Source organism: Calliphora vicina, chromosome 2 (genome assembly GCF_958450345.1).
Source record: "Calliphora vicina chromosome 2, idCalVici1.1, whole genome shotgun sequence".
NCBI lineage: Eukaryota > Metazoa > Arthropoda > Insecta > Diptera > Calliphoridae > Calliphora > Calliphora vicina.
This window is the reverse complement of record NC_088781.1, coordinates 18,774,356-18,800,516: the sequence shown is the minus strand read 5'-3', so window position 1 is coordinate 18,800,516 and position 26,161 is coordinate 18,774,356. Positions and strand designations below refer to the sequence as shown.

At 28.6% G+C, this 26,161-nt stretch overlaps 3 protein-coding genes across 3 annotated transcripts; all 3 read right to left on the bottom strand.

The window, feature by feature from the left end:
* Positions 1 to 5,244: 5,244 nt before the first annotated feature.
* Positions 5,245 to 6,999, bottom strand: LOC135952018 (glycerate kinase). The gene is made up of 2 exons (XM_065501789.1): positions 5,773 to 6,999; positions 5,245 to 5,712 (listed from the first exon to the last, which is right to left on the bottom strand). Exons 1-2 carry the CDS (start codon positions 6,922 to 6,924, stop codon positions 5,377 to 5,379), a joined length of 1,488 nt encoding a protein of 495 aa, XP_065357861.1. The 5' UTR covers positions 6,925 to 6,999; the 3' UTR covers positions 5,245 to 5,376.
* Positions 7,000 to 8,876: 1,877 nt separating this feature from the next.
* On the bottom strand, positions 8,877 to 14,097 carry LOC135949938 (pancreatic lipase-related protein 2). Its single transcript, XM_065499400.1, has 6 exons — positions 14,052 to 14,097; positions 13,848 to 13,965; positions 9,521 to 9,912; positions 9,261 to 9,455; positions 9,039 to 9,204; positions 8,877 to 8,976 (listed from the first exon to the last, which is right to left on the bottom strand). The coding sequence occupies exons 1-6, from the start codon at positions 14,095 to 14,097 to the stop codon at positions 8,877 to 8,879; spliced, it is 1,017 nt and encodes a 338-aa protein (XP_065355472.1).
* A 224-nt stretch (positions 14,098 to 14,321) lies between these two features.
* LOC135949935 (pancreatic triacylglycerol lipase) lies at positions 14,322 to 21,949 on the bottom strand. The gene is made up of 6 exons (XM_065499398.1): positions 21,913 to 21,949; positions 21,744 to 21,849; positions 21,278 to 21,666; positions 21,020 to 21,211; positions 14,652 to 14,817; positions 14,322 to 14,570 (listed from the first exon to the last, which is right to left on the bottom strand). The coding sequence occupies exons 1-6, from the start codon at positions 21,947 to 21,949 to the stop codon at positions 14,330 to 14,332; spliced, it is 1,131 nt and encodes a 376-aa protein (XP_065355470.1). The 3' UTR covers positions 14,322 to 14,329.
* Between the last annotated feature and the right edge of the window lie 4,212 nt (positions 21,950 to 26,161).

Sequence of the window (26,161 nt, the reverse complement as noted above, 5' to 3'; positions counted from 1 at the left end):
GATACCATTTATATATTGTTATGCAAATTATTTAAAATGGAAAACTGTAATAAGTGTTTGGTTGGGTTTTAAATATTCGTACTTGTACTTACACTTCCCAGCAAAAACTTTCTTTACCAAGTAATGAGTTAAAATGCTAAATTCTGGCACTTCACTTTTACACAAGAGCATTTTAGCAGGCAAGTACTTACCACAACTGCTTAAAATGAAGACATTACTTTAGTTTTATTGTACTTAAACTAGTTACAAGTATTGACTTAAATAACACATTAATAGTTAGGTCTCACAGTTAAGCATTTATCATGCAAATGACAAGAAAGTAAGATAATAAATACTTCTAAGTAATTCAGACGATATGTAGTAGTTATTGAGTTATTGCAAGTCATTACCAAGTTTTTGCTGGGTTATTTATTGTTTTATGGCTGCTGCTAAAGATGACACCATAATAATTTAGTTTCATTCAAAGTTCAATAGTATTTTAATTGGAGCATTTTGTTTGTTTAAGCAAAAACTAAAAGTATTTACTTAGAATTTATTATGTGTCTAATTGAAATTGAGTACAAATTGTCTAGCATTTTAGAGGTTTGAGTAAAATAATTAAAAAATATTTTATTAAATATTTTACAAATTAAATAAAAACATTTGGCTAATTTGCTACATTATCAGATAGAATTGAAATTTTATAGTTCTAATTCGGTGGTGGGCAAAAATAAATCACACTTAATTTTATTCAATCAAAGTTACGACTTCAGAATACATAGTTACTAGGGTTCTATAGCTGAAACAAAAAGTCGACTTTTCGACCTTTTGACTTTTTCCGTTTTTTAAAAAGTCGACTTTTCGAACTTTCGACTTTTTTCGACTATTCGACTTTTTTCGACTTTTATCGACTATTTTCGACTTTTATCGACTATTCGACTTTTGAGATAACATAATCGATTGTTCGACTTTTTTCCGACCAAAAAGTCGATTTCGACTTTTATCAGCAAAAAGTCGATTCTTCGAACAATCGATTTATAGAACCCTAATAGTTACCGTTATAATCATAAATACCATTACCGCATTTTTTATTTTTTTATTTCAATAATTTATAATCTGGATTTGAAAGAAGTCACATTCCACACACATTAAATAAAATAAGGATTTCCTTAATACCTCTCACACAGCTTGTGCAATTTTACAACGATTTTGAACACGTTTCATGATATATGAAATTTCTATAAGTGTTAGGTTAGGTTCCATGGGCAGCCAAGCAATTATCTTGGGTCCATTCAAAACTGAACCCATTGTGATACCCAAGTGGTACATACTTCCGTTGTCTCCCTGTTAAACTAACCAGATTCCCTGATAAAAGAGTAGATTCTAGGGTATTCGAATTATTCGATTTTTCTCTTGTTCGAATAAAACGAATAATTCGAATAAGAGATTTTAACTTGTTCGAATAATTCGATCACACATTTAAAATTAATCGAATTATTCGAATAATTACAATTTTTTTAAAAAAGTAAAGAATGAAGTTTTGATGTCGGTGTTTTTATATTTTATTATTAAAAAAACAAAAAATAACATTAAAATTAACAATTCAAGTATTAATAATGTTAAAAAACATTCGAAAACAAAGTCCATCATTAAATTTTCAACAGAAATATTCTGATCAGATTAACTCCGGAACAATCTACAAAACAAACCCTTTAGTTTCCGTTTTGGAGCTATCCTTTAATGATCCTGAATTCAAATACAATATAAACGTATTAAGAACTTTTTTATGTCGTTCATTATTTCGGATTTTAAATTGAGTAACTAATTCTTTAATAAATTAATTATTTATAACAAATTGTATTATACATCAAGCTCTATCAACTTTGCCAAATCTTTGCTTAATAAAGTGGTCCAAAGTTTGATATCATTGTCAGCGAACGTGGCTAATTTGAAGTCAGGCAGTGCATGATTGACGCATTTACAAATACGCAAAAAGTGTATTACCATGTTAGACAAAGATGTTCAAAATCATGTACAAGACGAACTCCATGCTTTTCTTGCAACAAAACTTTAGTTTTATTAAATATTTTGCAACACGGTTTGTACGCGGTTAATAACATCACATATATACTAGAGTGACAGCCGATTTTTTTTTAGATTTCATAGAGTGCCGGGTGGAATATTGTTACACTAGACCTAAATGTTAAGTGCTAAAAAATTGAATAAATAGGTGAAACTCGTTAAATTTCTGCATTGTTTTCTAGAAATGTATAGATTTTTTTATATTAATGAATATTACATCAAAATTTTTTTTGTTGGAAGTTAACCCTGCATCTCCTTTGGGTCAAAATGACCCAAAAACTGTATTATCGCCAAAATTCGGAAAAAAAATGCACATTTTTCAGATATTTTAAAAATTTTGCTACTAAATAAATACTTTTGCAATTGAATGCAAAAGAATCGAAATGTGTACGTAATTATCGTTGTAATGAGATATAAATGACAAAATTTGGTTAAAAAATGGTAAAGTTATTACAAATTCGCTTGGCCATTAACGAGTCTCAGGCCACTTGAACAAGAAATTTAGGAAAACAAATTAACATATTTCGAGAAAAATTAAAATAAAAGCTAATTTTTACTTAAAATATATCCGTATTTACTTGTGTATGAATTTTTGTCTTCGTAGGATACCGTTAACCTATTCGCAGGTATGGCCAAAAAAAAATATTTTTTTTAACGGCTGCTTCAAATCTCCATTTTCAAAATTTAAAAATTTTGTTAAACAAATTTCAGAATTTTTTGATCATCACATTGGGATTTATTGAGATCAAAATAGGGAATAAAAATATGAAAATATTATGTCAATACCTCTTACAGTTTTTCCGTACCTGCGATTTAAATATCACTTTCGACGACCGTTTCAAAATCACATTCTCCATCACATTCAACTCCACTTTAATCTAAGTTAATATTTTGATTATTATTGCGATTCTTCTAATATTTCACCAGCTAAATAACAAATATTTTATTCCGTACCTTTTATTTTCATTGGTTCAAGTCCTAAGTAAAAAATTTTGAAAGATTTGTTTTTAGAATTGTAACTTCTTGCAGTAATATTTATATATTTATTGAAGGAGCTATCGGAACACTCATCTGCAGTGATCGATTTCAGAAACAATACAATTTTTGTGAGTCATTATTACTTATTTAAATTTGAAATTATGAAAAATTTTAAGCAATTTAATAAATTTAAATATATATGAACATTTATTCGTTTTATTCGATTATTCCACATAAAATTCGAACGAATTATTCGTTGTTCGAAAATGGCCATTTTTAAATTGTTCGAATAATTATTCGTAAGAAATTATTCGATTAATCGAACGATCATTAGTCGAATGAATACCCTAGTAGATTCGTCTAAGATTCATCCTTGATAGCTCATCCAAGCATGATAGGAATGGGATTCCCAGTATGCGTTCAGTCAGATTTGTCAGAGCCGGACAATGGTTTATATGTCTTTGGACCCATATAAGCGTTATCCTAGAATGTCTTGCTATCTCATTTAGGGATACTCAGCATTCCTCAGTTAACTTAGATGTCATTAACGGCAGCTTTGATATCAGTAAATACACACAGCCTCAAAAGTGAGTAAACACCCGCGAATTTTTTTATTTTTTTAGGATCATGAAAATCATTATAGTCCGACAGTAATTTCCGCCTGAAGAGCAGTACAGAAGTTAGATATTCTAAAGTAGGATTTTATCCCAAAGTTCTCCACCGCCCCTATTGTCCCTTTTAGAGCCTTATACACCCTTATAACATCGTCAGGGGGAATAGTTCGCGCTGTCATAAATCCATGTTCTAGATTATAATATGGAAATCGAAAAAAGGTTCTGCGATGCAGTAATATACATTACTATTGTATGTGTAATTCAGTCCTTACCAGACCACGAACAGCCAGCATTTAAGTCTCACAGAATAGTTGAGATCCATTTGTATCACCATCAAATCAACTGGTAGCCAGTTTAAATTAATAAAAAGTAACTTAGAGGAGGAGCGGCCTGTAATCAGTACCGCGATAGTCATTGGAACCCGTTCAACGGCCTGCCGGTGAGTAGCTTTCTTCAAGGCGTGCCATCACACCAATACTACATAAAACAAGATGGGTTAAACAACTGCTTTGAAGATCTAATTGATATCCTTCGGCATAATACCCCAGTTAGTACCAATTGCCCTTTTACAGGAGTAGATGTCCACATAGGGGAAGTACTACAGAAGAATAATATTTTCAAAATCACTTCCAGGTTGAGATCCGTATGTTAATTTATGTAAATTTTAAATTTATGATAAATTTTCTCTAGTCGCATAGCTGCTTTCAGAAAATTAAAACCACTTTTGTATGCCCCAATATGTTCGGTAACGTCAACAGAGTAAAAAATCTAAAAAAATACCATTTCTGGGATTTTAGAGAAGTTTTTGGGAATTGTAAATTCCCAATAACAAATCACAAATTTCTATTTTGCTTTTACATTTTGAGCAACAATTTTTGTATAATTGTCAAATTTCATTAAAATTCATAAACATAGAGAATAGACATAGAGCGGAAACTCTGCTGTCAAAGACCTAACTCAGTTGTCAGAAACCTAAGTGGTGAGAATGTATTAGTAGAAAAAACTATGTGATAATTTTGTGTATTTTTTTGTTTGATTTTTTTTTAGTTTCCGCTCTATGTTTCTCTATGCCCATAAATATCGGAGAAAATTACAAGATGAAGCGAGTTCTGTATTTTGAAGCTATTAATGTTTTCCATATAAAACGATCACTTGGTGCCGGTATTTAGAATATAAGGCTCTTCATCTTTTAAACTATTTAATCAGACAGTGTTTTTAAACATTTAAAAATCATGGGCTTATTTGAACCCCAAGTGCATAAAAATGGTAATTTTGACACAAATTTAATTATTTTTACGCAATTAAAAAATAATTTGATACATTTTTATGAAAAATCACGTACAAATAAATAAAAATTCCCAATTTGCTTTATTAAAACTGAGCAATAATATTAAATTCTGGAAAAATTTTTAAAAAGTCGGAATTTCCAAGACTATGCTAGAGTGCTGTCGTCGAAAGTTCTTTCCTGGGTAGAAAACTACCGGTTAGTACAGCTGACGCTGAGTTAAAAATATTTAGCCGATAGAGATTCGTTTCGCTCCGTAACGTAGAATCAATAATTCTGGAAATCTTAAGCCAAACTAAATTTAGATATCAAATCATTTGCATATCTTTATTGCACTTTCTATATAGTTTATACAAAATTAAATCTCCATCAGAAAAGTTCGAACTATTCATTAATTCTAAAATAAAATCCCTGCTAATAAAAACACTTTTTACTTAATCATAAAACCAATAATAAATGCAAATCCATAACATTTGTGCCCGTATGGCCGGTAACAACATGATAATCACCCTGATTTAGAAGCTTATAAAAATTATAAGAATCATTATTCATAATAAATTCATTGAAATTTTCTAGAGTTTTAGAATGTTCACTCAAAAAGTCCAAAACAACTTGGGAGCTGGCCATGGCACCAGCCGCCGAACAGGGACCATCAATGCCATCAGTGCCGGCGCTAAGAAAACAAACATTGTTTAAACGAGGCTGTTGATAGAATTCACGAGAAAGTCTTAAGGCTAATTCCTGATTGCGACCTCCTACCCCAGAGCCAGAGACCTAGAAAATTAATAAAATTTGTTTTAAAATATAAAAATCTTGAGGACAATTTTTACTTACCATGACAGTAGGCTCTCCGGCCATTATTAGCAGCAAAGGTTTTTGGGATTTTTCACACATTAGCAAAGTTTTGAGAAAATGTTGAAATGTGCGGGAATCAAAGGGAAAGTTTTTGCTTAATTCAGCTTCCTCTATAAGACCTTCCTTGAAATCGTAAATGTTTTTGAGAAAATCACAGTATAAAGTAGCTAAGCATGAAACCTCTCCTTGTATTGTGGTAGATGCTATAAAAGGATTGTAATTAAGTTTTAAGGCCTCATGTACCGCTGCTGAGGTGGCCACTCTATTATCTCCCACCACATAAATGGAATTATTTTTTAATTGTTGAGCCTCTACTTTATTTTCACATTGCATTAACTGCTTTATATGATCTTCTATTTCATGCCACAAGTTAAATTTTTTTAATATTTCCTCGGCTTTAAGGTGCTTTGTTTGCGTTGACCAGGTGGGTCCACTAGCTATGAGATCTACAGGATCTCCCACTATATCACTGATAACAAAAGAGATGACGGCATGGGCTTGAGAGGCAGCTATAGCCAATTGTCCGCCCTTTATAGCGGATAGAGCTATACGCACAATATTCATTTCTTGTATGGAGGCCCCACAATTGGAAAGTTTTTTAATTAACTGCATTTTTTCCTCTAATTGTAGGGGAGGTTTGGGTAAGGGCAATAAAGCTGAACCACCTCCCGAAATTAAAACAAACAGAACATCTTCTTGGGTCATAGATTCTGCTAATTTTTTAATGTCCATTGCTGCCTGTAAAGCATTTTCATCCGGCTGATTATTCTCGGCTCCCTCATAAATTTGTATTAAAGAATTTGTTTTTAGAGACATTTCCTTATTGCCCTCAAACTGTTGCTGTATACCCTTGGGTACACTTAAGATTCCTTGGTGCAAAAACTCACCCAGCGACTTTTCCAGCTGTACAGCCATACCCAGTACCGCCTTGCCGAAACCAACCACATGACACTTTTTATTTGTTATATCTACATATTTTCCCTGCACTTGTATACATGTTTTACCACCCTCCAGACGAGGTTCCAAATTATAATTATTGCCGGCCGATAAAAGATTTTTGGGTCTCACCGCTTCGACCGATTTCAAAAAGATGTTTCTTAAATTGTGCAAATGCTTTAGATGGGCAGACATGTTAATGAAAGTGGAATTTTTAAATCGTATTTTATATTTTTGTAAGATTTACTTCATGGTTTATTGTTATTAATCTAAAAATATCACCAAGAACTGATAAGAAGCTAAAAATTGTAAAATTAAGAAAAATGTAAACAAAGGCCAGATGTTAGATTTTGTGAACAGCTGTTTGAAATTTTGATGTACAGCGGTTGATTTGGTAGGTGACATACATACGCAGCAAATCCCACAACCTTTACATAAAATCATGGTTGGGTTTCGTGTCTGTACTAAATAAGAGTTGTTTAATTCTCCGCTAGGTGTCAACTCGGCAAGTTGGTGTCGCACAGTGCAGTTAGAGCACACAAATTATGATGAACTTGGGAACAACAATCAGATTAATTGTAATGATAGATTTTTTATTATATTAAAAATAATTATAATCTCCTGAAGGATTGGAGATATCTTAATTAAATTTCACATACTCATTGCTGGGGTGTTTCTGATTTGATTCGTATTTACTTGGGTTCGTAGTTGGAATGGGCGGCACCGCAAAATTACTGACCTCTACAAAATTAAAATATAAATTTAGAATTTCATAAAAATTAAGACTTTCAAAATAAAAAATCGATTCAAAATCGAAAAATCGTACTGCTCGTATAGATTTTTCGAAAGGAAATTTAAACTGATGGACACAGAAATGGCATCGGATTAATGCAAATACATTTTAATAGGCAGTGATGGAAGAGTATTTGTAAGGAATATAACATTGTCCAAATTTCCGAAGGGGGTTGTCTGTTATTGTTATTATTTTCTATAAATATGAATATCCTTAACAATTTTAATGAAAAGTTGCATCTTAATAATTCCTATTTTTTATGAACATAAAATTTCACTTTGATTCATTCTTAATGATCGTAATTTTCAGATGTGGCTTGAGTTGAGAGTAAAACTTCAGTTATTTCAACTGTATTGTTTGTTTTCTAGAACAGAAAAAAACAATGGCTATAATGGAATTATTCAATTAGCAACAAATTATGACATATCAACGAATCTGAATATTATAACTTTAAGAAAAAGTCTAATAAAGAAATTCCCGACAAAAATTTCCCCAAAGTGTTCAATTTTGCCGGTTAAATTTTCCCCCGAAGAGAAAGATACTGGAATCCAAGTACTTAAATAAGATAGTCAAGTTTGGCAAGGACAGGGTAGGACTCCTATTCATAACATATACTCCTAATATGGCTGAAATAGAATACAGATCCATTTTAAACGCTATATACGCTGAGGAAAATATGTCCCTAGTTTGAATATTCCAGCACGACAATGAACCAATGAGGTAAGAGTTTGCAAGTGGCCTGCTGAATCGCCAGTCTTGAGTCACATAGAAAACCTATAAAAAATTTCTGATCGCAAAATACAGACTCAAAACTATACCAAAATATTTTAAAGGAGGCGATTGATTCTTTAATTGGTTCAATTCATTTTCGATGTGAAGGAGTAATAAAAAACAAGGGATATACAACAAAATAAGTTTCTAAGACGATCTAATTGATTTTATCAGCTTTCTAATACTTTACCTGTTTATCCAATTATGTCTTGTATATATAAAATAAATAAATGCTATTTAATAATAAAAAAATCAAAAAAAAATCATATACAGTGAGCCTCAAAAGTGAGTATACACCAAAAATTCTTCGATTTTTTTAAGATAATGAAAATCCTAAAATCTATTTATCGATTCAAATTTAAAAGTTTCGGTTTGTTAAAGATTGAGTTGAATAATAGATTCGGTTCTCAAAAAAAAATTTAAGTTGAAATATATGATCTTAAAAAAATCAAAATAATCACTGGTGTATAGTCACTTCTGAGGCTGTGTGTATGTAGGGAGTTTTTTTGGAATTTGTAAGAGTCACAGTAAATGCGAACCCTTCCAAATTTTCAAAATTAATAAACAAAATCGAATGTGTATATTAATAAACTTTATCTGCAACCTCCAATTCAAACTGCACTAATGGCCCCTGAGCATATGGAGACTTGTCATTTGTTTCTAGGAAATAAGAACCTCTAGCACTATAATAAGAAAAAAAAAATAATATTAGTTCTCTGGTCCACAATATAACATTTCCTAATACCTCTCATCCACATAATAACCCATTAAGGCATGAGGTATATCGGAATAATTAGCACACTGATTATATACAAATTCCATATAACTGCCACAATTATAAGACCAAAAGCCCTCATCAGTTACCATAGATTCGGCATAATATATATTAGAACGAAAATGATTGCAGTTTCCTGAAATAATTAATCCAAAAAACTACAATATAATCATTATTTCATATTCAACTTACTAATCTCCATTAGAGGATTACAACCCGGTTGCACAAGTTTCAAATAATTTGGATAGAAATCAGCATGACCCAATGCAGTGCTTATGGAAAAAAATCGCGGATCTGTATGTATAACATCAACGAATTGAGCATCTGAGGAATCGAGACGCTCCGTTAAATTGTTAGTGTCAAAAGTGGGACCAGCGGGATCTAGACCTAAAATGTAGGGTTACAAAGAAAGTGGATTTTAATTAACAATTCAAATATATTTTATATCAGACCTGTTATTCTTTTAACTTTATAATTCAAATGATTAGACGCCAAACCAGCTATTTGAGCCCCCAAACTAAAACCAATTAAATGTATATCTTCCGCTGTATATATTCCTTGATCTATTAAATTGTTGATTAGTAAAGCCAAACATTTGGCTACAACACGAGTATTTTGTATGGCCCAAGGCATAAAACATAAAACTCTTGAGATTGCCGAATAATCCACGCTTATTACATAATTTGACTCATGATGCAGCAGCAAGGGACGTAATTCCTGATTCGGTGAGAGGTTGTGATCTAAGCCCAAGCCATGTAATAAAATCTTCAAGGGTAAACGTTCCGGGAATGAGTCGGTATTGAGATTGAGAGGATCAAGTAATAAGGGAGTTTTTTGAGTTTCTCTGTGAATTGATTAAACAAAAAGTAGTACAATCAAATTAAAAAACAAGCGACGTAAGTATTCGAAAATGTAATAAAACAAATAAATAACCGAATAAAATATGAACATTATGAGCATTTAGAATAAATTTAGAACTTGATTAAAAAACATTTAACAAAAAAACCATTAAAATGGATTTTGTCTTTTAGACTTATAATCGAATAATCGGGTAAAAATTGAGAACTCCATAATTAAATTTTTGGTTAAATTTAATAAACAGTTTGGAAAAAATAATTCCAAATTTGTAATAACCGAATAAATTATTCGAAAATTTTATAAATACAAATATTTATATAACTGAACAAGATATACAATTAAAGACTATTTAGAATAATAAACTAAAAAATATAATTAACCGAAAAATATAAAAATATTCGCATAACCGAATAAATTATTCACATAACCGAAAATTTTGATTGGATAACTGGAAAAAATGGTCATAATCTTGAATATTTCATTCGATATTGGACTATTTTTTTAATCAAATATAAATAATAAGTAAAACTGAATAAAATATTCGAATAATCGTATAAAAGTATTGGTTAATTATGAAAATTTATATACAATTTTAGTTTATTTTAATTAAACATTATTACAAAAATCGTTTAACATTATAAGATGTATCGACTAAAATATTCGAATAATGGAGTAAAAAGTTTATCAAGTTTAAGTAAATATATAAATAATGAAAAACTGCATTAACCGATTAAACATTTTGCATTTAAAAACCATTTGTTAAACTGAAAACTAAATAAAAAATATTTTAAGTGTTTTGTGGTAAAATTTTCATGTTCTTTTATTATTTTAATCGATTATATGAATATTTTACTCGATTACCCGAATATTTTATTTTGTCTTAACCCGGCAATTCCCATACCCTCGCCAAAGGGAGAAACAATTTGTTTTTATTAAAAATAGTAAAAATACGTCTAGTTTACACTATAAATAAGTTTAAAATAAAAAAAAATATAGCTAGTTGCGACTTTATAGCGGGGTAACCTATAGGTGACACTGGGCAGAAAAAAAATAATTTTCTAAAAATACTTGCTCACATTGTTAGCCTGAGTATCTAGCAATATTTATTAAAAAAAATTATTGTGATACATACCCGTTTGGCATTTTTATCACAACTTATTTATCATAAGACACACACTAGTATGTTAAAATCAAAAACACTGCTTAAAGATTTTTAAAAATCCCCTAGTTAATAAAATTCTAGCGTTGCCAAAATAAAATCAGATATAAAACAGGATCTTGTCTGTATATAAATAATATCAATATTTATCAGTGATATCTGTTTCTATGTTTAAAACTACCGTTAATCTTTGTCACCTGTAGGTGACACTGGGAATTGCCGGGTTAAGAACTGATTTGAATGATTTATATTTAAAATAAATATGAATTCATGTAGTTTTAAACAAATTAATATGTTATTTTGGTTATTAATCGATTATTCGAATAATACAAACAAAATTTATATTTAGTTTTACAAGTATTTAAAATGATTTAAATATTAGTAAAATATCTGATTAATCGAAAAATTAAAACTTTATTCAAAATTTATTTATTGAAAATTTAATATCAAATAACCGAATAAAATAATCTTACAACCGAATAAAATATCAGATTAAATTATTTTAAGAACTTTTCACATACAAATTCTCTTCGATTTTGATTGCTATTTTAATCGATTATTCGAATAATTTATTCGGTTACTCTGATATTTTATTTAGTTTTAAGAATTCTTTTGATTTATCTTTTGTTTTTGTATACCCTTCACCTTCGTGAGAAGGGTAAATATAAGTTTGTCATTCCGTTTTTAATTTCTACATTTTTCATTTCCGACCCTATAAAATATGTATATATATTCTGGATCCTTATAGATAGCGGAGTCGATTAAGCCATGCCCGTCTGTCTGTCCGTCCGTCTGTTGAAATCAATTTTCTGAAGACCCCTGATATCTTCGGGATCCAAATCTTCAATAATTCTGTCAGACATGCTTTCGAGAAGTTTGCTATTTAAAATCAGCAAAATCGGTCCACAAATGGCTGAGATATGAGGAAAAAACCAGGACAACCTCTATTTTTGACCTATTTTTGACCTATATCTGGATTACTAAGTCATTAATATAGACAATATGGATATCTAATGATGTCAAAATCGGAAAAAATATTTTTTAACACGAATTATTTTTTTTCAATAAAAAAAAAATTTTTAGATTTAAAAAAATTTAAAATTTAAAAAAAACAATTTTAAAATTTTTTTTCCAAAAAATAAAAAAAACTGAAAAAAAAAATTTGTTCACTTAAAAATATTTAAATTTTTTACTTTGAAGTATAATTTGGTGAAGGGTATATAAGATTCGGCATAGCCGAATATAGCTACTTGTTTTTAAATAAACTTACACATGTTGTTTTAAAACGCCGGTTCTTTTGGTATATTAGTCGGTTATTGGAATAATATATTTGGTTACCGAGTATTATGTTCAGTTTTACGTGTCTATTTATTTCATGAAAATCCGACTAAAATTTTTAACAATTCAACAAAATTCATTAGCGATTTCTTCTAATAATAGGGACCTTTTCACTAAACCACGTACTAAACGTCATTAAACCTCAATCAAATGTAAACTATTTCTCGTATCGCTTTAAAACCAGCTATAATCGATTCAGCTCACTTTTGTCTTGGAATAAATGTACGATTCGGGTATTCAACCCATACAACATTAAGGAGTTGTTAGAGTTTGAAAATAAAAAAGGTTCCAGGGACCTTCTTACAAACAGAAGAGTTAAAAGCGAAAATTATGAAAAACGGAATAAAAATCTTAATTTGTCTAAAAAATTTTAAAACCCAATATAATATTCGATTAACAGATTGCAGTTATTAATACAATTTGTTTACCAAAAACTGTTTTCATGGCTTATTGTTATTTTAATTGATTATTCGAATAATTTATTCGGATACTCGAATACAGAATTCGTATTATTGATTTAAATAGTTTTTATAACGGATATTATTCGGATATCTTACTACATTAACCGATTGTTCAGTTTTACAAATTAATTTATTTGAGAGAGAATGTTCACGAACATATAAATATTTAAAATAATCGAATAAAATATAAAATTAATCGAGTTCAGTTATCGAAAATTTCTATTAAAAATATAACAGCATATTTGTATTTTGTTTGATTACTCGATAATTTTGTGCAGTTAACCGGTTATGTTATTTTTGACTGTGATTTATTTAAATTAATAATTGTAAGTAAAATTTACAGAAATTAAAAAATTTATAACCACTTTATTTCTTCAAATACATGATAATTTTATTCGGTTAACCGAGTTTTTTATTCGTTTAATCGAATTAATTTGGAGTCTTTTAAAAAATTTCTTAATTTTTGTATTATGGTATCACAAAAAATATAAACAAAATATATTAAAATTCGGAAATATAAATTAAATAATCGTTTAATCGAATGTAATTATGGTCTATTATTAATCGAATCTAATTAAATTAAAATATACAAATACAGTCTATTTATTTGTTTACGTTATAAAATTTTTTTTTTAAATTTCTTTTTTTACCTAGAAAACTAGATAGCATGTAATCGAATACATTTTATACAATTATACCACTATTTTATTCGGTTACTCGACTAATTTAATCAACATTTACTATAGTAAAATCTGTATATTTTTTATTGTTCCTTTATTTGTGCGAATTGGACATTTTGTATTAAGATCTAATAATGTTAATAAACTGTCTTGGTTACCGGAATACTTTATTCGTTTACAAAATTATTTTATTCGGTTACTCGACTCATTTAATCTACTTATTTGTATTATATTTGTATCTACTGTGTAACAGTTAAAAATAATTTTTACACAAAATACTTACTTGGTGTACAACCAAAAGTGTATATCCTTATTAGGACATTGATCCTCAGCATAATAACAATGGAATCGTGTACTATTGTTTCTTCTATTTAAAGCACTACATAAATTAAAACTAAAAACTACAAAAGTATAGTTTTTAAAAACAAATTATTAACACAAAAAATGTAATTGCTTTTTAATTTTCCAAACCAAAAACCACACTCACTTCCTATTACCAATGCCAGCAACAAATGAAAACTAAATTGTTTCATATTTGCCGTTTCAAATTCTAATAATAAAATTTAATATTTGCATGACAATTTTGTTTATATAGAGCAGAGTAATAATTTCAATAAAACACAATACAGTTTATTATGACCTTAAAAATTACATATTTTATTTAATTATTAGTTACTGTTATAAATAATTATTAGCAATAAATGGGTTTAACCACTATAATACCATCAGGGTATATAATTCAATATATATTCCAAGGGGCCTTAATTACGTTTCTAAATCATTGAACTTTTCATCGAAATGTTTTAGTTTACGAAAGTCCATAAATTCATTATCCGTCCAATCGACAAAGGCTTTCCGCAGTTGAGGTTCAAATTCATTATCATCGATATCTTTGTAATCGTACAGCAGTGGTAAATTTCGATGTTGAGCCAAAGAATTTTGAGTGAAAGGACCCAAAGCAAAGGGTGTTTGGTCAGAGGTTTTAAGGAAAAATGAACCAAGGGCACTGTAATTGTTTTGAATTAATTAATAATGCAATAATTTAGCTAAAGGTTTGATATTGTTTTTTTGTTAAAAATAAACTTACCTTTGATTAACATGGAAACCCATTATTTCATCATTTGATTGGGTATTGCACAGACCAAAGATATTATGCAGCCAACTGGGACAGCTATAAGCCCAAAATCCTTTATCACTACGTATAGATTCGGCATAATACTGGGGAGCACGATCGTGGTTACAACTGCCGGGATCTGGAAAAAGATTTGATTACTTGTTTTGGTTTTTAACAAACGAATATTTTAATAGAATTTTTTTATCAAAATGTTTGTAAATTTATAACATTTTGGTTTTATATTAAGGTATTAAAAACGATTAATCGAATAACTTAATCGGTTATTTATTCAAATATTCAAAAACTTTTCGTAACTAACTGATTGCACATTAAAAACATAACTTGATTTTGTTCGTTTATTCGATTAATTTAATATTTTATTCGATTATTCGAATAATTTCTTTATTTTTTTCTAATTTTTTTTAATTTTACAATGTTTTTGGATTTTATAGAATATTTGAAACGATTAATCGAATATATTATTATATATTAAATCGATTTATTATTTAAAAGTCTCAGGATTTTGTTCAGTTATTGGGATGTTTGAGGTTTTGTAAGGTTTTCAATAGTATAATCGAGTAATCGAATATATAGTTGATCATACGAATTGTTAATCGAAATATATCCAAGTAACATAATAAATTATTCAAATAATTGATTAAAAAACAAAAAAATTAAATTAAGTTTTCAGTTTACTATATTATTTACTTTGGTTATTCGAATAATTTGTTACACCAACTAAGAATGTGTATTCCGTTTTTTATTATTTATAATTTTTTGATAAAGCTTATTATTTTTTTTAATCGATTATTTGAGTATTTTATTCGGGTACTCGGTTTCGAATTTCCAGTTTCTTATTATTCCAATTGTATTTTTTTACATTATTAAATTTAATGTAAACAAGTAAGAGTGCTATATTCGGCTGTGCCGAATCTTATATACCCTTCACCAAATTATACTTCAAAATTTTAAATATTTTTAGGTAAACAAAATTTAATTTTTTTTCCAGTTGTTTTTTTAATTTTTTGGAAAAAAAAATTTTCGATTATTTTAAATTTTAATTTTTTTTTTTAAATTTTAAAATTTTTTTTTTTGGTTTTTTCAATTTTTTTTTGTGAGAAAAAAATTCGGGTTAAAAATTTTTTTTTCCGATTTTGACCCATTGTAGGTCCATCTTACTATGGTCTCATATACGTCGTTGCAAATGTCTTTGAAATATCTATCATTAGATATCCATATTGTCTATATTAATGTCTTAGTAATCCAGATATACATATGTAGGTCAAAAATCGAGGTTGTCTTGGTTTTTTCCTCATATCTCAGCCATTTGTGGACCGATTTTGCTGATTTTAAATAGCAAAATTCTCGAAAGCATGTCTGACAGAATTATTGAAGATTTGGATCCCGAAGATATCTGGGGTCTTCAGAAAATTGATTTCAACAGACAGACGGACATGGCTTAATCGACTCCGCTAACTATAAGGATCCAGAATATATATACTTTATAGGGTCGGAAATGAAAAATGTAGAAATTACAAACGGAATGACAAACTAATATATACCCTTCTCACGAAGGTTAAGGGTATAAAAAAAGGCTTCTTGAAAATATTAAATTTAAATATTTCTTTTTATTATACGAATATTTTATTCGAATAGTTGAATTATTCAAGTAAATACTTTTTAAATTGTATTTACCTGAAAAATTAATTTTTTTCAGATTAACCAAGTATTTAAATTGGTTACTCAAATATGCATATTAATTTGATTATTCAAATACTATATCTTGGATGTTTAAGATAGTTAGCAGTTTGTCCCGCCACCTGGGCACCCAAACTAAAACCGATCATGTGAATATCTTATAAATTATTATGTTCGATTAATCGAATAATTAATAATCTGAACTAATGCATAACTTACAGTTTTTAAATTTCTTGTAATTTTTGATATAATTTTATTCGGTTGTTCGAATAATTTATTCGATTATCCGAATAATTTTATCGGTTACTTGAATATTTTTTGTTTTTTTTCGTATTATTGAAATACATAATGTTTAGTGTATCAATCAATATTTTTATAGTTACTTTTTTAATATTCGAATATTTTATTCGATTACTCATACATTTTATTCGTCATAATTTATTACAATTTTATTGGAAACCTATCATCGTAGGACAATTTTCAGAAATATTTTAAAGTATTATTCGAATAAATAAATCGATTACTTTCGAATTTTAATCGGTTACTCGAATGTATTATTATTTTTTTTTTAATTTCATATATAACGAACACAAAACTTTTAGGCCTTCAATCTATATTTTTGAATTTTTGTTTAATTTAATCCAATATTGTAATCGGTTACTCGAATTTTAATTTTTTTATATTTTGTTTTTATTATTAATTTTTTTTAAGAAATTTTCTGGTCTATTCAAATAATTTAATCGAATAATCCAATATTTTAATCGGCGAAGGTATTTCAGTTTAAACTTTTATATTTATTGATTACTTGGTTATACAAATCAATTACTTTTATTATATTATTCGGTTACTCGATATTGTTTGGTTTTTGAAAAATTTCTTATTGAACAAAAATAATGTATAATTTTTAGATTTTTTTGGTTATTCGACTAATTTAATCCAATACTCTAGTATTTTAATCGGTTAATTGTTTCGTTTTTATGTTTTTTTTATTTTTGGAATACTTGCTTGTTTGTGGTTATGGTTATTCTAATATACCAATACTTTAATAGTTCAAAATAATATTTGTTTTAATTTTTTAAATTTAGTTATTTTTTATAATTTCTTGAATTATTTTATTTCAATAATTTATACGTATATTGCGTTATTTTAATCGATTATACTAATGTTCTTTAATAACTTGTTGTTTTTGTTAACTTTTAGAATTTATAATTTTTGTAATTAAAATTATTTAATCGAATACTCGACTATTTTAGTCGGTTACTCGAATAATTATTCGGTTTTAATTCACGTTTAATAACTCAATTAAACATTTTATTTATGTAATTTTTTTTTTTGATTTTTTTCGATTATTCGGATATATTAATCGAGTAATATAATATTCTGATAGGTTTCGGGAATATTTTTTTGATTTAAATTCAGTTTGTTTTATTTATTGATATTATTATTTATACTAGCTGACCCGGTGCGCTTCGCCACCCCAATTAGAAGAAAGAAATAGTACTATCAAGTCTCACTTTGTGAATCTAATTGTAAATGTCTAATTTCATATTTCTGGGTCCATTATTATAGAAAATGCAAAATGTGTTCCTAATTTTAAATTTTTAGGTTTATTATTATAAAATATTCAAAAAGTACCATTGCAATAAGGAAATAGTACCATTGATTATCACTTTTAAATTCGCATTCACTAAACCATAACCCGTCAAGTTTGAATTTTAGATTTGTATATCATTTCCTATATTATCAACTAATTTTGTTTCTATAATACTTAAGATTTAATAAATTATCATAAAACCGAAACCGATCGGTTTTTAATTTTTTAAAACCGAAACCGCGGTTTTGAAATTCTTCGATTTTTTAGAAACTCTAGGTCCATTATTATAGGAAATTCAAAAAAGTACCATTAGAATATATAAAAAGTACCAAAAATCCTACACTTGTGGTTTCCCACTCACTCGGGTCCATATAAACTTAATTTCATGGCTTTAGGTTCATTGGTGAAGAAATTACAAAAAGTACCATTCGAATAAAGAAAAAGTACCAAAAAGTCTCCCCTAGAATTCTAACTCACTTAGGACCATGTATGCTTAATTTCATGTTTTTAAGTCCATTGCTATAGAAAATTAAAAAAAGTATAATTAGAATAAACAAAAAGTACCATGAAGTATCCGCTTGAATTTTCAATCACTTAGGACCATATACGCTTAATTTCATATTTCTAGGTCCATTATATTATAGAAAATTCAAAAAGTACCATTAGAATATAGAAAAAGTACCAAAAAGCACCCACTTGTAGTTTCCCACTCACTCGGTTCCATATAAGCTTTATTTCATGTTTCTAGGTTCATTGGTGAAGAAATTACAAAAAGTACCAATCGAATAAAGAAAAAGTACCACAAAGTCTCCCCATAGAATTCTCACTTACTTAGGACCATATATGCTTAATTTCATGTTTCTACGTCCATTGTTAAAGAAAATTCAAAAAAGTACTATTAGAATAAACAAAAAATACCAAAAAGTCTCCCCCTAGAATTCTCACTCACTTAGGACCATATATGCTTAACATCATATTTCTATGTCCATTATTACAGAAAATTCAAAAAGTACCATTCGAATATAGAAAAAGTACCAAAAAGCAGTCACTTGTAGATTCCCACTCACTCCGGTCTTAATTTCATGTTTTTAGGTTCATTGGTGAAGAAATTACAAAAAGTACCATTCGAATAAAGAAAAAGTACCAAAAAGTCTCCCCCTAGAATTCTCACTCACTTAGGACCATATATGCTTAATTTCATGTCTCTAAGTCCATTGTTAAAGAAAATTCAAAAAAGTACCATTAGAATATAGAAAAAGGACCAAAAAGCCCACACTTGTGGTTTCCCACTCACTCGGTTCCATATAAGCTTTATTTCATGTTTCTAGGTTCATTGGTGAAGAAATTACAAAAAGTACCAATCAAATAAAGAAAAAGTACCAAAAAGTCTCCCCCTAGAATTATCACTTACTTAGGACCATATATGCTTAATTTCATGTTTCTAAGTCCATAGTTATAGAAAATTCAAAAAGTACCATTAGAATAAAGAAAAAGTACCAAAAAGTCTCCCCCTAGAATTCTCACTCACTTATGACCATATATGCTTAATTTCATGTTTCTAAGTCCATTATTATAGAAAATTCAAAAAAGTACCATTAGAATATAGAAAAAGTACCAAAAAACCCACACTTGTGGTTTCCCACTCACTCGGTTTATATATAAGCTTTATTTCATGTTTCTAGGTTCATTGGTGAAGAAATTACAAAAAGTACCATTCCAATAAAGAAAAAGTACCAAAAAGTCTCCCCCTAGAATTCTCACTCACTTAGGACCATATATGTGTAATTTCATGTTTCTAAGTCCATTATTATAGAAATTTCAAAAAAGTACCATTAGATGAACAAAAAAGTACCTATAGTACAGTTCACACATTTTGGTACCTAAATATGATCCCCTATTCCTAACACTAACTTCACTCAAATACATATCAGCTAACTTTAATGTCGATAACTGAAATAATTTAAATTTTAAAAAAGTACCATTATGAGAAAAGTACCAATTTCCCTTTTCTTACTTGAACACCCCTCAAGTTTGAAATTTAAAAATATTCCATTTTGCCAAAATTGTTTATGCTACAGGCATGTATCAAAATATTAAAATCTGTGTTAATGTGCCCAAGAATAAATATGTTTTAAAAAAAGTACCAAACTGTTTACCCTGATTTGGCCCAATATACACCTTGGTACTCGAGTTCCAAATAACACCCTGTTAGTTAATTTTTGTATGAATCCAGGAACCAACGTTAAAAAAATTTATCAAAATTGGCTTAATAATTTCAAATATAATGTATTTTCCCGATTTTATCCCCTTTTTGGTACCTTTTTTATCCCCATTGAGGTGGTACAATTTCATTCAAATAAATTTCTGTAACGTGGTGGGAGCTCATAATAAAATATTCGTATGTCTATGTCAAATTATAGAAAAATATATTTTATGAAAAAGTACCAAAAATTAACACAATTTTTATCCCTTAAAGGTTCGAATTTCCAAAAAGTACCAAACTTATATTTTTTATTTTTTGTTAATTAAAGAATACGATTTAAAATTTGTTTCTATGTTTATTGGTTTAAAAGATACATAGGGTGCAAAAAAAGTACCAAAATACAGTTTTTACCCGTTTTCTCCCCTAAAAGTTTCGAATTTCCAAAAAGTACGAAACACCTGTCGGCTTATTTTTTAAATGGAGTAACATGCTGTTTTAAGTTTTTTTGTATCTTTATTAGTTTTGAAGATATAAGGTTACCGAATTTACCCGTTTTTACCCTTTTTTACCCCCTAAACGTTCGAATTTCTAAAAATCCCTTCTTATCGGATCGTTTTGGGGAGGGAGGAACCCACAGTTAAAATTTCGTGATTCTAGCATTAGCCGTTTGGGCTGTGCGATGATGAATCAGTCAGTCAGTCAGTCATTCAGTCATTCAGTCATTCAGTCAGTCAGTCAGTCAGTCAGTCAGTAACGTTACTCTTTTATATATATAGATAATTTTTTTGTAGTTATTGTTTTTAGTCGATTATATTAAAAATTATTTTAATTTGTTTTTAAACTCACCCTCCATATTTTCCTCTTGACAGCCCGGTTGATAGGGACCAATATTTGGATAAAAATCCACATGACCCATAGTCCTCAGCATGCCACGACCCAAAACATCCGTATGTATAACATCCACAAATTCAGCATCGGTAGGATCGAGTTTACGATCTGATCCCACAGTAATAAACATGGGTTTTGCGGGGTCTAAACCTGAAAAAAATATAAAAAAGTAATAAAATTATGATTATAACACATTTAAGACAAAACAATTAATACCCGTAATTCTTTTAAGGCGACGTTTAAGATAGTTAGCAGTTTGTCCCGCCACCTGGGCACCCAAACTAAAACCGATCATGTGAATATCTTCATTTGGCACTACATCCTGATCCACCATTGTATTAATTAAATGAGCCAGGCATCTACTGGCCACTGGTAAATTTGCCACAGCAGCAAAGTAACAGGGATAGGGAACTAAAGGACCATAATCTACAGAAATTACATTAACATCTTCTGCCTCCAAAAGAGCGGGTCTTATATAACGATTGGGCGAATAATCACGATCTCCAGTATAGCCGTGTAAAATAATGTATAAAGGTTTTCTAGGCTGGAAATCGCTGGGTTGAAGGTTCAAAGGATCCAGCTTAACAGGAGAATCTTGGGTTTGTCTACAAGAAAATTAAGAAAATTATTTCATTAGTTATAATTTATACCAATAAAAAGTATTTTTAATTATTAAACTTACTTGTTATATAGCCAAAAGGTAACATTTTCATTAGGACACTCCATATTGAGTGTCACCACACATTTGGGATCGAATAAACCCACAAAAGGATTTGCTGAAACAAATCCTATAACACAAATAAAACAAAACTTATTAAGTAAATTGAATATATGTAAATAATTCTATTTACCTTTTAAAAATATCACAAATATTATAATTTTAAACATAATTTCTTTTTAATTTTGTCGTTCCTATTACGCTAATGTTTGTTTCATAAATACTTGCCACTTCACACAAATTTAGAGCTTTTATAATTTTAAACTATTTTTTGCTGTCTCCACCACCTCTATACAAATTTCTAATACTTTATGAGTAACTAACCTATCCCAATTTGATTAACACCCGAATTTCATTTCTGTAAATAAATATTTATTTATTTAACAATGGGTTAGAAATTGAATTTTATTTTAATTATATATTTTTTTGTTTTTGGTAAAACAGGTGGGTGGGTATTATCACTCATCTTGCTTAGAAATTTTGTGTGTTTAGAATTTTAAAACACCCTCATATCGATTTCACTATTTAAATGAGTATTTAATTTAAATACGAATTCGCTCTAATTTCAAATGTCATTCATTGTCAGAGTCAAGTTAGTTATTTTTTTTTGTTTGTTCATTTTTAATTTTTGTTGATAACAGCTGTTATACTTTCGCTATTGAAATAATATTTTTAGATCAAGGTTTGTGGGACAATTTTAAGGCTTAATATATAAGGCTTAATATAAAATAAACAACAAGTAGGTTGTTTTCGGTGCTGAAAAAAAATAATTTCGTTTCTGTTTTATGCCGCAACGGAGCCGATTACGGTGTATGCGGAAACCCCGGTTTATAAATTTTTAACGGATTTAAAAAATTGAAGTTCGTTTTACTCAGAAGGACACTGGTTTTAAGATTATTGTTATTTAAAAAGATGATGTGAAAAAACACTCATAAAGTTGAAAAAGTTTAAAAAAAATTTGGGTATTATTGGAAAAATCTCTACATATTTATACTAACAGCATAGTGAAAGTATATATACTTGGAAAGACCACGTTCTTACCTTTTTAATGTGAATTAAAATTGTTCAAATAATGACTGAGTTAAGAATGTTTAAATTTGCGGGTCCAAAAAAATATACTTTTGTCCATATCTCGGAAATTTGCAGGTGCATTGGAACTTTTAAACCGGTTTTGTAAGAAACTCAGCTATACCTACAACCTACACTAGGTCATTTGCCAAGTTATTGCAATTTTTTTTGTAGCACCCTGTAATTTGTCCCAGCCTTTGTTTTTTTTAAGGAAAATGATCTAATGTTTAAATCTACCTACTTTCGGAGTAAAAACAATTTAAAAATTTGAATATTTGAATTGTTTTCTTACACGCATATAAAAAAATATAGCTGTACATGTTTACTGTAACCATTTCAACATTATTACAAGTTTCTTAACAATATTATGGTCACAGTAACTATTTATATGATGGTGGAAACCATAATATGGTTATATTATGATTGTGTCAATCATATACATATATGGTTGCTGTAAACAAGTATATGTTTGTGACAACCATTTTTATTATGAATCTTCGATTATTCGATTAAATTATTTGAATTCGAATAAACTAGAAAATTGCAGAAAATAATGAAAAAATATTCGAAGAACCGATTAAACTATTAGAGTATTCGATTAAATTATTCGAATACCAAAAAATATTAAATAATGCAAAATTATCATATCAAAAAGATTGTAAAACAAAATGTTCGAGTAAATTGTTAATAGGAAGTTTAAACAGTAAAAGTATTCGTTTGCAAATGTTAAATTGTATTAAATTAAATTTGTTCACGAACGAATTAAAACTGAGCATTCATTCTTGGTTAAACAACTTGTTGGTTTTGATAAAATTATTTGCTTTGAAAAGATTTTTTAGTTGAAAAAGATTTCCAGAGATTTATTTAATTTTTCTGATAAAATAGAAGTTAACAAATGTTATTGTGAAGCAAGTAGTGGAAATTAATTTTTTTTTTCTTAAAGCTGTTTTTTTTTTTGCTAAAATAAGCTTTTTCTGTAAAAACGATTTTGAAAATGAAAATGTTTAAAATGTTTTTTTTTATAGCGTTCAAGCATGATTTCGGGCATGCTAAATCGTCTTTCAAGGTCTCACGGTTTCAAATCGTATGGTACCCAATTTCCGTGTTTTTGGATGAATCAAGCTGCTCCCAAACGTTTTCAAATTGCTGCTTTAGTAGCTCTCAATGATTTTCAAGCTCTTGTTGAGTTTTACAAAAATCTTCATGGAGTAATGCCTCCAATTCTTGGTCTGCAAACTTTTTTGACTGTTCTGGGCGATCTTTGTCTTCCCTGTCAAAATCACCACTTCTGAACCGTTGAAACCGATCGAACACATTCACCATAAGCTATGGTGAGCAATCGGTGTGTTTCAGCGGCACTGTTTTTAACCTGAAACTGTCAAAATATCTTCTTTGTTTACAATTCAATGTCACTAATTTATAATTTTAGTTCCTAAATTTGTGAAATTTTGGTTTTTGTACAATAATATATAAAAAATGATTAATTTATCATTAAAAAATTAAAGTGTTATTGAATAAATCAATTTCTTTAGAACAGTTTTAATTTGTTTTTACTGTTAACAACTTATTGCATGTATTGGAGGCCTTTGGCCGCAAGCACATCTTTAATATTTAAAAATTGCATTGAAATATACAGAAACTTGGATTATAGCAGAGCTGCAAATGAATTATTAATTTTTGAATTAATTCGCGAATCATTCACACAAAAAAATTAATTGAATGAAATTTGAGTCACTTCAAATGAATTTGGTAAAAATTAATTGCAATTCGTTTCTAATTCAAATGAATTTGTAGAATTCGTTGCTAATTCAAATGAATTTGTCAAAGTGATTTGCAATTCATTTGAATTGAATTGATTTTGAATTAATTCAAATGAATTAGAAAAAAGAATTAGCAATTCATTTCCAACTGATTTGAATTGATTGAAATTTGAATTGATTTTGTAAGTATCAGTAAGACAGCACGCATTATATACATTGTTATTTTTCCTGATTTTTGATTATTTGTAGAAGATAGTTTTATTCATAGAAAACATAGAGCGGAAACTAGAAAAAAAACTCAAACAAAAATATTACTCAAAATAATCACACATACGAGTGTTGTTTTTGTTTTCACATAGTTTTTTCTACTAATACATTCTCGACACTTAGGTTTCTGATAACTGAGTTAGGTCTTTTACAGGAGAGTTTCCGCTCTATGTCTATTTTCTATGGTTTTATTTTATTTCAAAATACAAATCTTGAAGAAGCAAACTCCAAACACCATGTTTTCTTTGATCATGCACGGATCTAGGACAAGGCTTTTCAATTTTTGTACTGAATATTTTCATTTTGTTAGGCTCTTGAATTTGATTGATTGCAACTCATTTTTTTGATTTCATTCATTTGCATTGCTAATTATTTTTTGTAATTCATTTGCATTAATTCAAAATTAATTCACTTCAAATGAATTGGAAACGAATTGCAACTCATCTTTACAAATTCATTTGAATTGGAAATGTATTGAAATTTATTTCTGCCTAATTCGTTTGAATTGATTCAGGTTTCATTCAATTAATTTTGTTTGTAAAACGAATTAATTTAAAATTTAGCTAAAGAAGTGGCCACTTAAAATCCGTACGGATTAAAGCGAGCATAACTTTTAAATGAAACAACGTATGTTAACATTTTATACATGAAATTAAATGTAATTTCTTAAGCTTTAAAAAAATATAACTATAGGTTTATGTGTCTTTATTGCGAATAAATTGTTTGGCTTTTCTTCTTATTCTTCCCACTTCTACCGTTATTCCAGCATATTAATTCCACTTTGTTCTCATCAAAATCTGGTTGTTTACTGTACCTGCACTCTTTTTCAATTTACGTTTAACAATTGTCTAATATATCTCGATTGGACAAAGATTTGGGCAATTTGTTTAACAGATGTGTTTTGGTATAACATCAATATTGTTACGTTTTAACCTTTTCAAAACGTTGGTTTATTTCCTTTAAATAAACCGGATATTTTTGATTGCAAATAAAAGCCGTTTAGTAGTTTAAAAATTGTAACAACTCTTTATTTATTTAAAATGTACAACAACCACAAAATTAAATAGTCACTCAATGTTTTTTATACACGTTCATAAATTCGCAGAAATACAGGCACACTTTATAATGTACACGAATTCACTTGAAAAACACAGCACTCACTTTAAGGCACTCAGTTGATGTTTCTTCAAATAGCGTCTCTGATAAACTGAATCACAACTGCAACCTCTGCCACTATTTATAACACTGCATTACCATCTAGAAAGCTCTATTTCTACAATGTTCTTT

Bases quoted from the DNA above. Each gene is read 5' to 3' on its own strand.
- LOC135949935 (XM_065499398.1), bottom strand. From the start codon at position 21,949: ATGTTTAAAATTATAATATTTGTGATATTTTTAAAAG. The intron at 21,850-21,912 runs GTAAATAGAATT...TTTGTGTTATAG, and splicing joins ATTTGTGATATTTTTAAAAG to GATTTGTTTCAGCAAATCCT. The intron at 14,571-14,651 runs GTAAGTTTATTT...AAACAATTACAG, and splicing joins GGTTTCCATGTTAATCAAAG to TGCCCTTGGTTCATTTTTCC.
- LOC135949938 (XM_065499400.1), bottom strand. From the start codon at position 14,097: ATGAAACAATTTAGTTTTCATTTGTTGCTGGCATTGGTAATAGGAA. The intron at 9,456-9,520 runs GTCTGATATAAA...CCTACATTTTAG, and splicing joins TAAAGTTAAAAGAATAACAG to GTCTAGATCCCGCTGGTCCC. The intron at 8,977-9,038 runs GTATTAGGAAAT...TTCTTATTATAG, and splicing joins GGTTATTATGTGGATGAGAG to TGCTAGAGGTTCTTATTTCC.
- LOC135952018 (XM_065501789.1), bottom strand. From the start codon at position 6,924: ATGTCTGCCCATCTAAAGCATTTGCACAATTTAAGAAACATCTTTTTG. The intron at 5,713-5,772 runs GTAAGTAAAAAT...TTAATTTTCTAG, and splicing joins CCGGAGAGCCTACTGTCATG to GTCTCTGGCTCTGGGGTAGG.